The 12,729-nt window shown below is 32.6% G+C and overlaps 2 protein-coding genes across 5 annotated transcripts; one reads left to right on the forward strand and one right to left on the reverse strand.

Annotated features, from left to right (window-relative positions):
- Positions 1 to 3,632: 3,632 nt before the first annotated feature.
- Positions 3,633 to 6,985, forward strand: LOC124938804. 4 transcript variants are annotated; one of them, XM_047479318.1, is made up of 5 exons: positions 3,633 to 3,847; positions 3,933 to 3,983; positions 4,322 to 5,311; positions 5,739 to 6,562; positions 6,766 to 6,985. In XM_047479318.1, exons 3-4 carry the CDS (start codon positions 4,340 to 4,342, stop codon positions 6,549 to 6,551), a joined length of 1,785 nt encoding a protein of 594 aa, XP_047335274.1. In that variant the 5' UTR covers positions 3,633 to 3,847; positions 3,933 to 3,983; positions 4,322 to 4,339; the 3' UTR covers positions 6,552 to 6,562; positions 6,766 to 6,985. The 4 variants fall into 4 exon arrangements, with proteins under 4 accessions (XP_047335274.1, XP_047335273.1, XP_047335275.1 ...); XM_047479319.1 differs by lacking the exon at positions 6,766 to 6,985 and having other exon boundaries at positions 3,679 to 3,695; positions 3,774 to 3,847; positions 5,739 to 6,732; XM_047479317.1 differs by lacking the exons at positions 3,933 to 3,983; positions 6,766 to 6,985 and having other exon boundaries at positions 3,634 to 3,847; positions 5,739 to 6,732.
- A 424-nt stretch (positions 6,986 to 7,409) lies between these two features.
- Positions 7,410 to 12,443, reverse strand: LOC124939817 (uncharacterized protein C24H6.02c). The gene is made up of 2 exons (XM_047480267.1): positions 12,274 to 12,443; positions 7,410 to 8,058 (listed from the first exon to the last, which is right to left on the reverse strand). Exons 1-2 carry the CDS (start codon positions 12,344 to 12,346, stop codon positions 7,598 to 7,600), a joined length of 534 nt encoding a protein of 177 aa, XP_047336223.1. The 5' UTR covers positions 12,347 to 12,443; the 3' UTR covers positions 7,410 to 7,597.
- Between the last annotated feature and the right edge of the window lie 286 nt (positions 12,444 to 12,729).

Genomic DNA, 12,729 nt, shown 5'->3' on the forward strand with positions numbered 1-12,729 from the left:
CCGAAGATACGAATTAAACTTATAAAGGAGTTAATTGAGCTTTAAATGAAAGAAGAAAAACCATATAATATATAAGTAATGAAGCTATAGAGAGTCTAAAATTCCAAAATTGAATTGAAAATAAGACTTTACAGGTTAATCTAAATTTAAATGTCATATTATATGTCAACTACAAAAATATCATGTCAAAATAAGAAAATTAACGTTTTTCAATTTACGATAAATTTCATAAGACTAAAATTATAGTCATTATATCAAACTAGCATTTAGCCCGTGCATTTGCACGAGTAATAATATAAAAACCGTGAAAAAAAATTACGGATAACATTTTTTATTTTATTTTTAACAGTTTTAAGTTTATGGGTGAGTCAACTCACAATCCGACCCAATTATCCATTTACTCAACATCATTATATATTAGTTAGTTAAAAAGTTGAACTTATATTAATATTAAAACGTCCCGCGTTTATCAAATTTGGTGTTGAATTTAAAATATAAAGTCTTTGTAGCCTAGTTGGTTAAAGAGTTGTACTTGTTTTGTTAGGTTGCAAGTTCGAAACATACCTCTAGCATTTTTAATTTTATTTTTAACCGTTTTAAATTTAAAAACGGGTCAACCCACAATCCGACCGAAGTATCCAAATTAACCACAGCTCTCGACCCGGCAATCCGGACACTTTAAAAATTAAGCATCATTATATATATATAGATTAGTTAGTTAAAAAGTTGAACTTATATTAATATTAAAACGTCCCGCGTTTATCAAATTTGGTGTTGAATTTAAAATATAAAGTTTTTGTAGCCTAGTTGGTTAAAGAGCTGGACTTGTTTTGTTAGGTTGCAAGTTCGAAACATACCTCTAACATTTTTAATTTTATTTTTAACCGTTTTAAATTTAAAAACGGGTCAACCCACAATCCGACCCAAGTATCCAAATTAACCACAGCTCTCGACCCGGCAATCCGGACACTTTAAAAATTAAGCATCATTATATATATATATATATAGATTAGTTAGTTAAAAAGTTGAACTTATATTAATATTAAAACGTCCCGCGTTTATCAAATTTGGTGTTGAATTTAAAATATAAAGTCTTTGTAGCCTAGTTGGTTAAAGAGTTGTACTTGTTTTGTTAGGTTGCAAGTTCGAAACATACCTCTAACATTTTTAATTTTATTTTTAACCGTTTTAAATTTAAAAACGGGTCAACCCACAATCCGACCAAGTATCCAAATTAACCACAGCTCTCGACCCGGTAATCCGGATACTTTAAAAATTAAGCATCATTATATATATATATAGATTAGTTAGTTAAAAAGTTGAACTTATATTAATATTAAAACGTCCCGCGTTTATCAAATTTAGTGTTGAATTTAAAATATAAAGTCTATGTAGCCTAGTTGGTTAAAGAGTTGTACTTGTTTTGTTAGGTTGCAAGTTCGAAACATACCTCTAGCATTTTTAATTTTATTTTTAACCGCTTTAAATTTAAAAACGGGTCAACCCACAATCCGACCCAAGTATCCAAATTAACCACAGCTCTCGACCCGGCAATCCGGACACTTTAAAAATTAAGCATCATTATATATATATAGATTAGTTAGTTAAAAACTTGAACTTATATTAGCATTAAAACGTCCCGCGTTTATCAAATTTGGTGTTGAATTTAAAATATAAAGTCTTTGTAGCCTAGTTGGTTAAAGAGTTGTACTTGTTTTGTTAGGTTGCAAGTTCGAAACATACCTCTAGCATTTTTAATTTTATTTTTAACCGTTTTAAATTTAAAAACGGGTCAACCCACAATCCGACCCAAGTATCCAAATTAAAATATTAATATTAAAACGTCCCGCGTTTATCAAATTTGGTGTTGAATTTAAAATATAAAGTCTTTGTAGCCTAGTTGGTTAAAGAGTTGTACTTGTTTTGTTAGGTTGCAAGTTCGAAACATACCTCTAGCATTTTTAATTTTATTTTTAACCGTTTTAAATTTAAAAACGGGTCAACCCACAATCCGACCCAAGTATCCAAATTAAAATATTAATATTAAAACGTCCCGCGTTTATCAAATTTGGTGTTGAATTTAAAATATAAAGTCTTTGTTGCCTAGTTGGTTAAAGAGTTGTACTTGTTTTGTTAGGTTGCAAGTTCGAAACATACCTCTAGCATTTTTAATTTTATTTTTAACCGTTTTAAATTTAAAAACGGGTCAACCCACAATCCGACCCAAGTATCCAAATTAACCACAGCTCTCGGCCCGGCAATCCGGACACTTTAAAAATTAAGCATCATTATATATATATAGATTAGTTAGTTAAAAAGTTGAACTTATATTAATATTAAAACGTCCCGCGTTTATCAAATTTAGTGTTGAATTTAAAATATAAAGTCTATGTAGCCTAGTTTGTTAAAGAGTTGTACTTGTTTTGTTAGGTTGCAAGTTCGAAACATACCTCTAGCATTTTTAATTTTATTTTTAACCGCTTTAAATTTAAAAACGGGTCAACCCACAATCCGACCCAAGTATCCAAATTAACCACAGCTCTCGACCCGGCAATCCGGACACTTTAAAAATTAAGCATCATTATATATATATAGATTAGTTAGTTAAAAAGTTGAACTTATATTAATATTAAAATGTCCCGTGTTTATCAAATTTGGTGTTGAATTTAAAATATAAAGTCTATGTAGCCTAGTTGGTTAAAGAGTTGTACTTGTTTTGTTAGGTTGCAAGTTCGAAACATACCTCTAGTATTTTTAATTTTATTTTTAACCGTTTTAAATTTAAAAACGGGTCAACCCACAATCCGACCCAAGTATCCAAATTAACCACAGCTCTCGACCCGGCAATCCGGACACTTTAAAAATTAAGCATCATTATATATATATATAGATATGACCTAATTCAAAAATTTGAACTTCATTAATTAAAACCATTCAAATCCAAGTTTCAAATAAAATGAATCATTTTTTAAATTTAATTAATAACAAAAAAAATATCCCAAATGCTGATATTGAAGGGCTGTTATTATATTATTATTTTAGAATACTTTGAATAAAGAAAAAAAAATGATTAGTAGCTGCAAAGTGACTAAAGCCCACACTTTGAATAAAGAAAATTATAATAATTTATTTAGAGCTTGTTTGAGAAAGTAGTTTTGTTTTTTTTTTTTTAATTTTGTTTGATAAAAAATAAGAAAAAATTGGGTTTTATTTATTTTTGATTAAATTATTTTTTATTTCTCTAGATTTATATTTAATAATTAATTTATATTAAAAAAAGTATGGATAATTTTGATATTTTAAGAGATAAACAAAGAGAAATGATTAGGTTAGGGAATTTGGTGAGAGAATTTGGTGAGGGAATTACTTCGCATAATCTGAAAAAATCAAATAATTTCTCTTTTTTTTTTCTCTTTCTTCCACTTTTATATTTTTCAACCAGTAATAACAAGTCATTCTCTCACCAAATTCCCTCTCTCTATCAGTCCTCATAAATAAATTAATTAAATTAATGATGTGATTGTTGAATTTTGGGATAAAAACTGAAATTTATTTATTCCAAAAACCCATTCATCAAACAAACAAAGTCCTGATTGGGATTTGAGAAGTATCTTGGAATGGGTGCTGGCATTGGCATCATAAGTGAGAAAGTGAGAACCCATAGGGAAGAAACTCGTGCAGTAACGTACAAAGTGGTTTATTCTTGACTTCCATCTTCGTTTGTCTCTTCCCTTAACTCTTGCTTGCTACACGTTTCTTTCTTTAATCTACAGCTCCCTCCTCATATCATATTCCCAATTATTGATTGCAACACCTCCATTTTCAGAACTTCCTCCACTTTTCACAGGTGAGAACTCTGAGTCAACTGCTGAATTAAACCCTTCTCTCAATAATGCTTGATTGTTACCTTTTGATTTCTTCTTTCTTTATAGATCAACCATGCACTCTTAATACTAGTCACCACGCCTGCGGATTCCTATCTAGGAAATGCTTCACCTTTTTCTTTTCATAAAACTTCAATTTCCATATCTAGAATCTGGTTGAAGGATTACTTCTTTGATGAAGTGGGTTCAATTTAATTGTTTCCATATAGGAAAATTCATGATTCTGAGCAGTGTGTTATTTGAGAGATAGAAAATCAAGATTGGGTAGAGACGTGATAGGGACACTCTTCTCTCTCTGTGTAGTCTCTGTCGGTCTTCAATGTTTGATGATTAAATGGACCAAGTTAGAAATATTGTTGGGTAGAATCTAGAAAATGACATTACTGATTGTGTTTCTCTAGAAAATGACTTTTAAGATTTGTGCTTTTCCTCTGCAGGTGATATCTCTGAAGAGTATGATGGAGCACAAACAACTAAATTTCAATCAACCAATTCTATCAGTTAGGAGATACTCTTCAACTACTACACCAACTTCAGAGAACACTGATAAATGCAAAATTGATACCTCCTTCCCTAGTTTACCCTCTCTTCCTTATTATAGATCAGAACTTAAAACAGGACCATTATCGAATCCAGGGACTGTGCCTTTCATATGGGAGAGAAGCCCAGGGAGACCCAAGGATGAAGACAATCCTCACTTTAAGAATCATTCTCTTGCCCCCAAGCTCCCACCTGGCTGGACCTTGAAACCGCAAGCTCCCTCTAAACTTAACGAAGATATTGATGTCACTGATCCTCAATTAATTTCACTTTCTGAAGATAAGTTTGAGAAATCTAAAGATAATGAAGGGAAAGACAATTCTGATTCTGTTTCTAATTCTGATTCAAATGTTGTCCATGATGAGGCTTACTTAGATGCTCTTGATACACTTTCAAGGACAGAATCATACTTCTTGAACTGTAGTATGAGTGGACTGGATGGTACCAAGGAAAAAACTGCTAGAGCTTTTTCTGCAGATCCTCAGACACGAGATTTCATGATGGGTCGGTTTCTTCCAGCTGCTAAGGCAATGGCTGCTGAAATTCCTCAATCATCCAAGAAGCAAAATTTTCCACGAAAGGAGAATGAGGTGGGAAGCGGGTATAAGAAGCCACCAGTAGTTCGTCCCAAGTCTACTAATATACCAACAACTTACATGGAGGAGTATGGAAAGGAAGTAGAAAGCGAAGATGATTACTATGATGAACCTGGAAATCTGTCAAACAAGGCTTGTGGCTTGTTACCTAGATTCTGCCTAAAAGGTTCCTTTTGTCTTTTGAATCCAGTGCCTGGTATGAGTATGAGGACACGGGTACCTATGTCTCCTATCAGCAGTGTGCGGACACGATCCTCATCAACTGGTTTATGCAGCAAATCTGAGAATCAGGTTTTAATTTAAATTATTTACTTGATGAGTATCATTTATTTGGAAACATTTTTGTTTGTGAATCTAGATTCGAATATGTTAGAGAAACTGCTAATAAATTTATGAATGTGTCAAACTAAGTTTAGAAACATCCCGTTTCCAAATGTGATATCCACACTCACCCAGATAAGAAATCTGACATAAATGGTGTTTTCAAATGAATTTATACATTATATACTTGTATTACCGATTGATAAAATCAGTCATATTCAATGTTGCTTGATTTATGCCATTTGATTGATTTGCCCAATAATCTTCAATCAGTCCAATAATCTCCACTTATCAATAAACAGAGAATAATAACTGTTCTTTTCCTTAGATGTGGTAGTTGACTCTTTATCATTCCTATATTTTATATTGATTATTGCATTTGTTTTATCTTTCCCAGCCTACTGATCAGGTTTCAACTTATGAACAAAAACGGGCTGGTGGATTTGGAGGTACCGTGCAACATGAATCTCATATCAAATTGGATGGGTCACCTCAGCCTAGTTTTTCAGATTCGGAAGAGTTTCATGCTATTCCTGGAGCCATGAACAACGAGTTTCATGATTTTAATTCAGGGGAGAAGAGGCTTAGCAGTTTACAGGAATTGTTTTCTGACCCTAGCAGCAACACTAGTGAGGGAACTGGCATCACAAATCTTACGGCTGAGAAGACTGTATATGTGGACTCTGTTCATAAACTGGCCCCCACAAAATCAATATCATGTTCTTCAGATGAAGAGATTCTTCCAAGGTCATTGAAAGAAGACGACATTCACTCACTTAAAGATCGTGAGGAGAATTCAGACAGTAACGACAAGAAATCTACAGATCAACGACAAAGCTTATTAAGATCTGCTGACACTCTTGTGTTATCCTCTCCTTGCAGTTCAAACCAGAGAGTGAATGTGGATTACAGTCACTGTTATCCTCAAAGATCTACTTTTTCAACAAACACAAAAACACAACCTGCCATATCAGAGGCAAAAAATATGTCCCGATTCAAACCAGGATTTCCCCTTCCCCCTCCATTGCCTAAGTCTCCATCTGAGTCTTGGCTTTGCCAAACATTGTCTGCCATATCAAAGAGCTCATTAACATGGAAAGACCACATTGCCAGCCAAACTGCTTTGCAATCCATGGAATCTAAGGTTCCGTCAGTTGATCCCAAGTGGGAGACACTTGTCAAAACAAATAAAATACAGCATCAGTATTAGTGATTTCTGGGGTAAATTCTCATGCCTTCCATTAATTGAATGAAACTAGTAAGAAAAGAAGCTCACATGGATTTTGACATGCATGGTCAACATTCCATTGACATTTTTCTGTGAAAACATTGCCCTTCAACTTTGAAAATGCTTTGTTGAAAGAAAGTCCTGTGTAAAAAGGACTATTTCTGATTGACACTCCATTTTTTATTCCTTCCTCCAGGAACAAGTAACTCATGGATCATCAGAAGCCCTGTTCTCAAGACCCACCACCTTCAGGTCAGGCAATGGGGCTTTGTTTGGCTTCTTTGTTGTACATTTTCCTTTGCACAAAGTATACCCAAAAACAGAATCTGAAAATACAACATTATTCTTGCAATTTCCTTCCTGCAATAAAACGATGTTTTTTCTTCTTGTAAATGTTATGATTTATTTGAGCTTCATGTCTGTTTATTTTGTTTTAAATGGTTGGTTTATTTGAGCTAGGAAGTTGGAAAAGATTCATTCTCGAATCTCATAACCTTATGAAATAGATGCTTTATTTTGAATCCTTGTATTTTGGCAACATTGATTCTTAAATCCTCAATGAAGTTGGATAGAAATTATTGTACATAATATTAAATCGACAAGTTAGTATTGTCTGTTTTATTGATCTATGACATATTCTCAATCTAGTTTGTAACAACCTTCTCCACAAATATTGTCACTATTAAGATGCATTGTATACATTTGACTAATAAATAACATGTTGAAGCTTACAAAATTTGTTGAATATGCTATATTGCAGAAGACATTGTCAACAACATTTCCTCAAAAAAGACAATGTCAACACTTAGTTTTAACCAAGATTAGTAGCATAACCTGTTATAGAACGCATATAATTCTCACTTTAACGATACCAGATTGAATAGATATTACATTGCCTATAATTTCCTATTTGAACTCAATTACTGTAACAAAAGCAAGTTATAAAAGCTAAATATGACCCAATCCAAACACTAGGAAACATTTTCCATTAAAAATGAATACCAAAAAGGAAAAAAAATTACAAGAAACTAAGTTAGGTTTTCAAACTTCTTTCCAGCCAAGTCCTCCAGGGTCAAATTTAATGTTTCAACACAACCTTTCTTGAATTCCTCACCACGTTCAGACAAAAAATCCTCGATGCTTCCTGGTTCTCCGAACCAACCAAGATGGTCAGCAATCAAGTGTAGATTATTGCATCCACCACACCGTGCTACAACCACCCCCTTCTCATATGATTCTCGACAACAGGTCTTAAGGGACCTTGTTTCACACACCTTGCAAGTAAACATCATGGCAAGATCATGCCTGGGGGAAGTCATCTTCAAGTTGGAGATGTTGTTACTACTCAATTTCATGGAGTTAGAAGAAGAATCTTCTTGCACTTCTACATCTTTCACAACAGCCACCTCCTCATTGGGTGGCTTTGCCACAGTAGTTTGGGTCCTGCTTCTAAAAACATCAAAGCTATGAGAGACTCCCAAAGACAGATCTGCAGAACAAAACACAAGTGAAAAAGTTTTCAACTTTCTATTGTTTACTTTAATTTTTTTTAATATATATATATATATTGCAAAGCATAACTAGTGTTTTCTTTATTTTTAAACAACAAATAAAATGTCTTTGAAAACAGCATTCAGCTAGGAGCATCGTCCAAAGTTTCTATTTGTTTCAAAACCACATATAGTAAAATAAAGGATTGGAATAAAACTATTCAAAATTTCAACCCAACAAAGTAGCTCAGCTAAGAGTTTACTTAAGTACACAATTATAATTTTCAGCGTGGTTTCAGCAGGTTTTTTCCAGTTTAACCAGTAATGACCGGGAATGGGATGAGTATATATAATATTATTAATATATTTATTTATCCTTCATATTTTATAAGAGTTTTAAGTTTATTTTTATTTATTTCTTCATAATAATATAAATTTATAATAAGTTAAACTAATTATATTATATAAAAACATAAAAAATAAAAATAAATTATATTTTGGCAATATAGTAGAAATGCCAAGGGAAATAAATCCAGGTCCACACAAAAGACTTGGAATTTAAAAAATTGTTTCCATGTGAAGGGCACACATTGATCCACTCAAGTTGTGAAATCAATCAAAACTAATCCTATCTAAAGTCTCTTAAAACATGATCATCAAAATTGCAACACTTCCTCCATATACATGAGAAATTAAAGTGCATATGTGATAAGAGAGAGATGCAATTATCTCCTAAATATGCTCAAAATTGTGAAAAGAGGAAACAATGATGTTCATTTTTAAGAGATAATTGCAGGATCTCAAGTTTGGAGAACTATCACAAAAATATATACAGCAAAAAATTTATTGACATTCAAATTCATAGCCAAAATATGTAAACTATGGCAACATCAAGGAGGAAAGTGGTTATCATCCTCTGGTTCAGATGTTATTTAGGGATGTCTCCAATGGAAGATGTAAACTATGGCAACATCAAGGAGGAAAGTGGTTGTCATCCTCGGGTTCAGATGTTATTTAGGGATGTCTCCAATGACAGATGTACTGTCGCCAATGTTGGCAAATAGTTCATACGTTGGTGGAGATTAAGATGACTCGTAAAGATTGAATAAAAATCAACATGAATGTAAGATGAAATACAAGTAACCGTTATCAATGGAGGAGGAACTTCCACAAAAGGAGAAAGGTGAGAGAACAAGCTCAATTTTTTCAAGAAATGGAGTTGAAATCAAAACAGATGTTCAATAAAAGTGTGATTGTTTTGAAAAGTCCAAGAGAAAGAAGAAATTTCATGATTTCTAAAAGTATTAAAACTAAATGATTTTTAAATGTATTAAAACTAGAGTACAAAACTCCATTTAAGGAAATTGTATAGAAGCAAATATGCTAATAAATTATAGTTGTTGAAGGATGATTCAAACAAACCCTTTTTGTACTTTTGTCTTTACCTCTTAAGCATATTAACTATGACTAAGATTTTATTTTGATGAGTCATGACCAAGCTATATGTTAGTATATATATATATATATAATATATATATATATGTTTGTAATATGTATAGCAGTACTACATAAAAAAAATATACAATATCAATACAAGACAACTACAAAGTATTTCATTTACACTTGTTCTCTTTAAATTACTCTACCTTCTACTTCACTTAGCAAATACCAAGTGTTCTAAGACTAGTTTATTAGTTCTTCTTCACTAAATCCATTACTCTTTGTTGAAATGGCCAACAATAGAGGGAAAATGAGTGTAGCACAACCATCCATTCCAGTCCTTTAAAGGAGAGGGCTATGAGTTCTGGAGTATACGAATGACTCTACTAAAAGCTCAAGAATTTTGAGAATATGTGGAAAATGGATATAAAGAAGCAGTGCACACGCAACGAGGCTACTTGAGAATAAAAAGAAGGAAAAGTAATTTAGAGAGCGAGTGAACAAGTGTAAACAAAACACTTTGTAAGTTCCTTGTATGGACTAACTTAAGAGCTTGGTAAGTCATGACTTATCATAATAAAAACAGCTTAGTCATGTTATGACTCATTATACTAAAAACTTAATCATTTTAATATAGTGACAAAAGTAGGTAAAGACAATTGTATAAGAAGGTTTGTTTGAATCATTTTCTGTTGATTCAAAATTTATGACTTCAATCTGAAACAATAAAACTTCTTGAATAACAATTTGTTAACACATCTGTGAGTTGCTCATAGGTGTTGCAATGTGTTGGAATAATTTCATATTTTTCCACCAAGTCACGGAAGTAAAATCAGATAGCAATGTGTTTTGTCCTGCTGTGGAAGGCTGTATTATTTGTCATAAATATTACAGCCTTGTTGTCACAAAATATCTCAGTTGCTCCACTTTTTTCTTGTTGAAGATCAACTAGCAATCTTCTTAGTCAGATATCTTGACAAGCTGCTAAATTTGCACCTACATGCTCTGGTTCGGATGAGGATAGTGCACATGTAATTTGCTTCTCTGAGCTCCATATTATTGCTCCAGATCCTAATGTTAACAAGTTAGATGATATGCCTCTCCTGTCATGCAGTAAACTTGCTGAATCACTATTTGTGTAGCCACAAAATATCAAATCAGAGACCTTATCCGACTACAGAAGCAGTGATTGATTGAAAGATGAACCTGAACCAGGTTCTAGCTTCTTATCAACGTTTGTTTCAAAGATCAATCAAGTCCAATAGCTTTCTTTTCTTTTGGAAGATCAACCATCTCTCAAGTTTTATTTGTTTTTCAATTGCAACAAACTCAACAATCAATAATGCTTCAACTCAGGTATCACGAGAGAGTTCAGTACTCCTTGATCATTCTTCATCAAGGAAAGGTTCTAGAGTCAAACATAAACCTACATGGATGCATGATTATCAAATTTATATGAATAACTATGATTCAATAGTTAAACCTGGTTATACTTCAGAAACTAAGAAATCAGTAAACCATTCTGGTTTATTCTGAACCTACTGTTTTTACCTCATACCATACACCACAAACCTATCCATACCACACTTCTTCATGCTTAGATTACTCGTACATTTGTTTCTTGACAAATGTTTCAATTTTACAGGAACCAAACTCATATGATCAAGCCAGTAAGAGCAAGGAATGGGTTAATGCCATGGAGAGTTAGATGCTCTAAAAAGAAACCAAACCTGGGTATTGACTGCATTACCAGAAGGTTAAAAAGCTATTGGATCTAAGTGGGTCTATAAGCTGAAGTTAAATGCTGATGGAACAATTAACAAGCATAAGGTAAGATTAGTGGCTAAATGTTTTTTTGCAAAAAGAGGGTGTTGGTTATACTGAAAGTTTTTCCTGCTAAACCTGATACAGTTCGTATGCTCTTAGCATTAAGAGCTGCCAAAAATTGGTATTTACACCAAGTTCACATTAATAATGTTTTTTTTACATGGGTATTTGGAAGAAGAAGTTTATATGGTCCCTCCCTCCTCTTGGATATAATACAGATTCTCCTAACCAGGTATGTAAAGTGTTGAAAAGCTTTAATGGCCATAAACAGGCATCTAGACAATGCCTAGACAGTGGAACCAAGAGTTTAGTGAAAAACTTTTGAATTTTGATTTTATCCAATCACAAATTGATAACTGTCTATTTGTTAAGAAAACAATTGATACCTTTATGGTATTATTGATATATGTGGATGATGTATTGATTGCTGGATCAGATATGAAATCCATCACGTCATTGAAAGATTATTTACATAAACTGTTCACAATTAAAAACTTGGAAGAAGCAAAATATTTCGTATTATTAGAAATTGCCAGAACCAATAATGAAATTTATACTAATATGTATGGAATTATTTCCTGAGGTTGTTACTGTTAGTAGTGTGTAAATAGTTTGTTTAGAATTAGTTTTTATTATTTCTTTTGGTAAATGTATATAATAGGGTTCATCCTTTTTTTTCCGCTTTTCCGTTTCTCCTTCCGAGTGCGACAAATTCTCGCGGGGTTAAATACATAACCCGCAAATCTACTCAACCAATTTAATCAAACGAGAGACGACTCGAACCCATGACTTTAAAGAGGCTTGGTGCCTGAAGTATTCATTTATTAAGAGAATAGTAATAGGTTTATTGAGAAGTAAAACACGAAAATAGACCATCACCATGGATAAGAGACATTAACAGAAACAATACATCTCAAAAGTATCCAGAGAGAGAGAGAAAGAAATACCTGCGCCGCGAGAAATCTGAAATGGCTTGGCAGCAAGAAGAGAAAGTGACCTCCAAATTTGTCGGCCCGCCATCTAGGATTTCATGGACTCAAGGAAATGCCGAATTTTGTATATACCGTTTTGCTTGTCTCGAAGGGTAAACACTGGATTTACAGAACTGCCCCTTCTGTTTTCTGCAATTTCCTTCGTGACCCTTCTAAAAGAATAGTGTTTGAATAATTTTATACATGTTTGTATGGTTAATGAATAATGATATAAATAAAATATCAATATTATATCTTTCAAAAGTTGTACATTTGTAAATAAATAATAAAATTATTTTTTATAATAACAAAGTAAATTATAAATGTAAAATAAAAAAGACATTGCTCATATATTTTTTTAATTCTTTTAACATTAGGTCAATTTCAAATTCGATAAAGAACAACCTAACAAAATATATTTTTTTTATTTGT

This window comes from Impatiens glandulifera, chromosome 5 (genome assembly GCF_907164915.1).
Source record: "Impatiens glandulifera chromosome 5, dImpGla2.1, whole genome shotgun sequence".
In the NCBI taxonomy this organism is placed as follows: Eukaryota; Viridiplantae; Streptophyta; class Magnoliopsida; order Ericales; family Balsaminaceae; genus Impatiens; species Impatiens glandulifera.

Bases quoted from the DNA above. Each gene is read 5' to 3' on its own strand.
- LOC124939817 (XM_047480267.1), bottom strand. From the start codon at position 12,346: ATGGCGGGCCGACAAATTTGGAGGTCACTTTCTCTTCTTGCTGCCAAG. The intron at 8,059-12,273 runs GTATTTCTTTCT...TTTGTTCTGCAG, and splicing joins TCAGATTTCTCGCGGCGCAG to ATCTGTCTTTGGGAGTCTCT.
- LOC124938804 (XM_047479318.1), top strand. From the start codon at position 4,340: ATGATGGAGCACAAACAACTAAATTTCAATCAACCAATTCTATCAGTT. The intron at 5,312-5,738 runs GTTTTAATTTAA...TATCTTTCCCAG, and splicing joins GCAGCAAATCTGAGAATCAG to CCTACTGATCAGGTTTCAAC.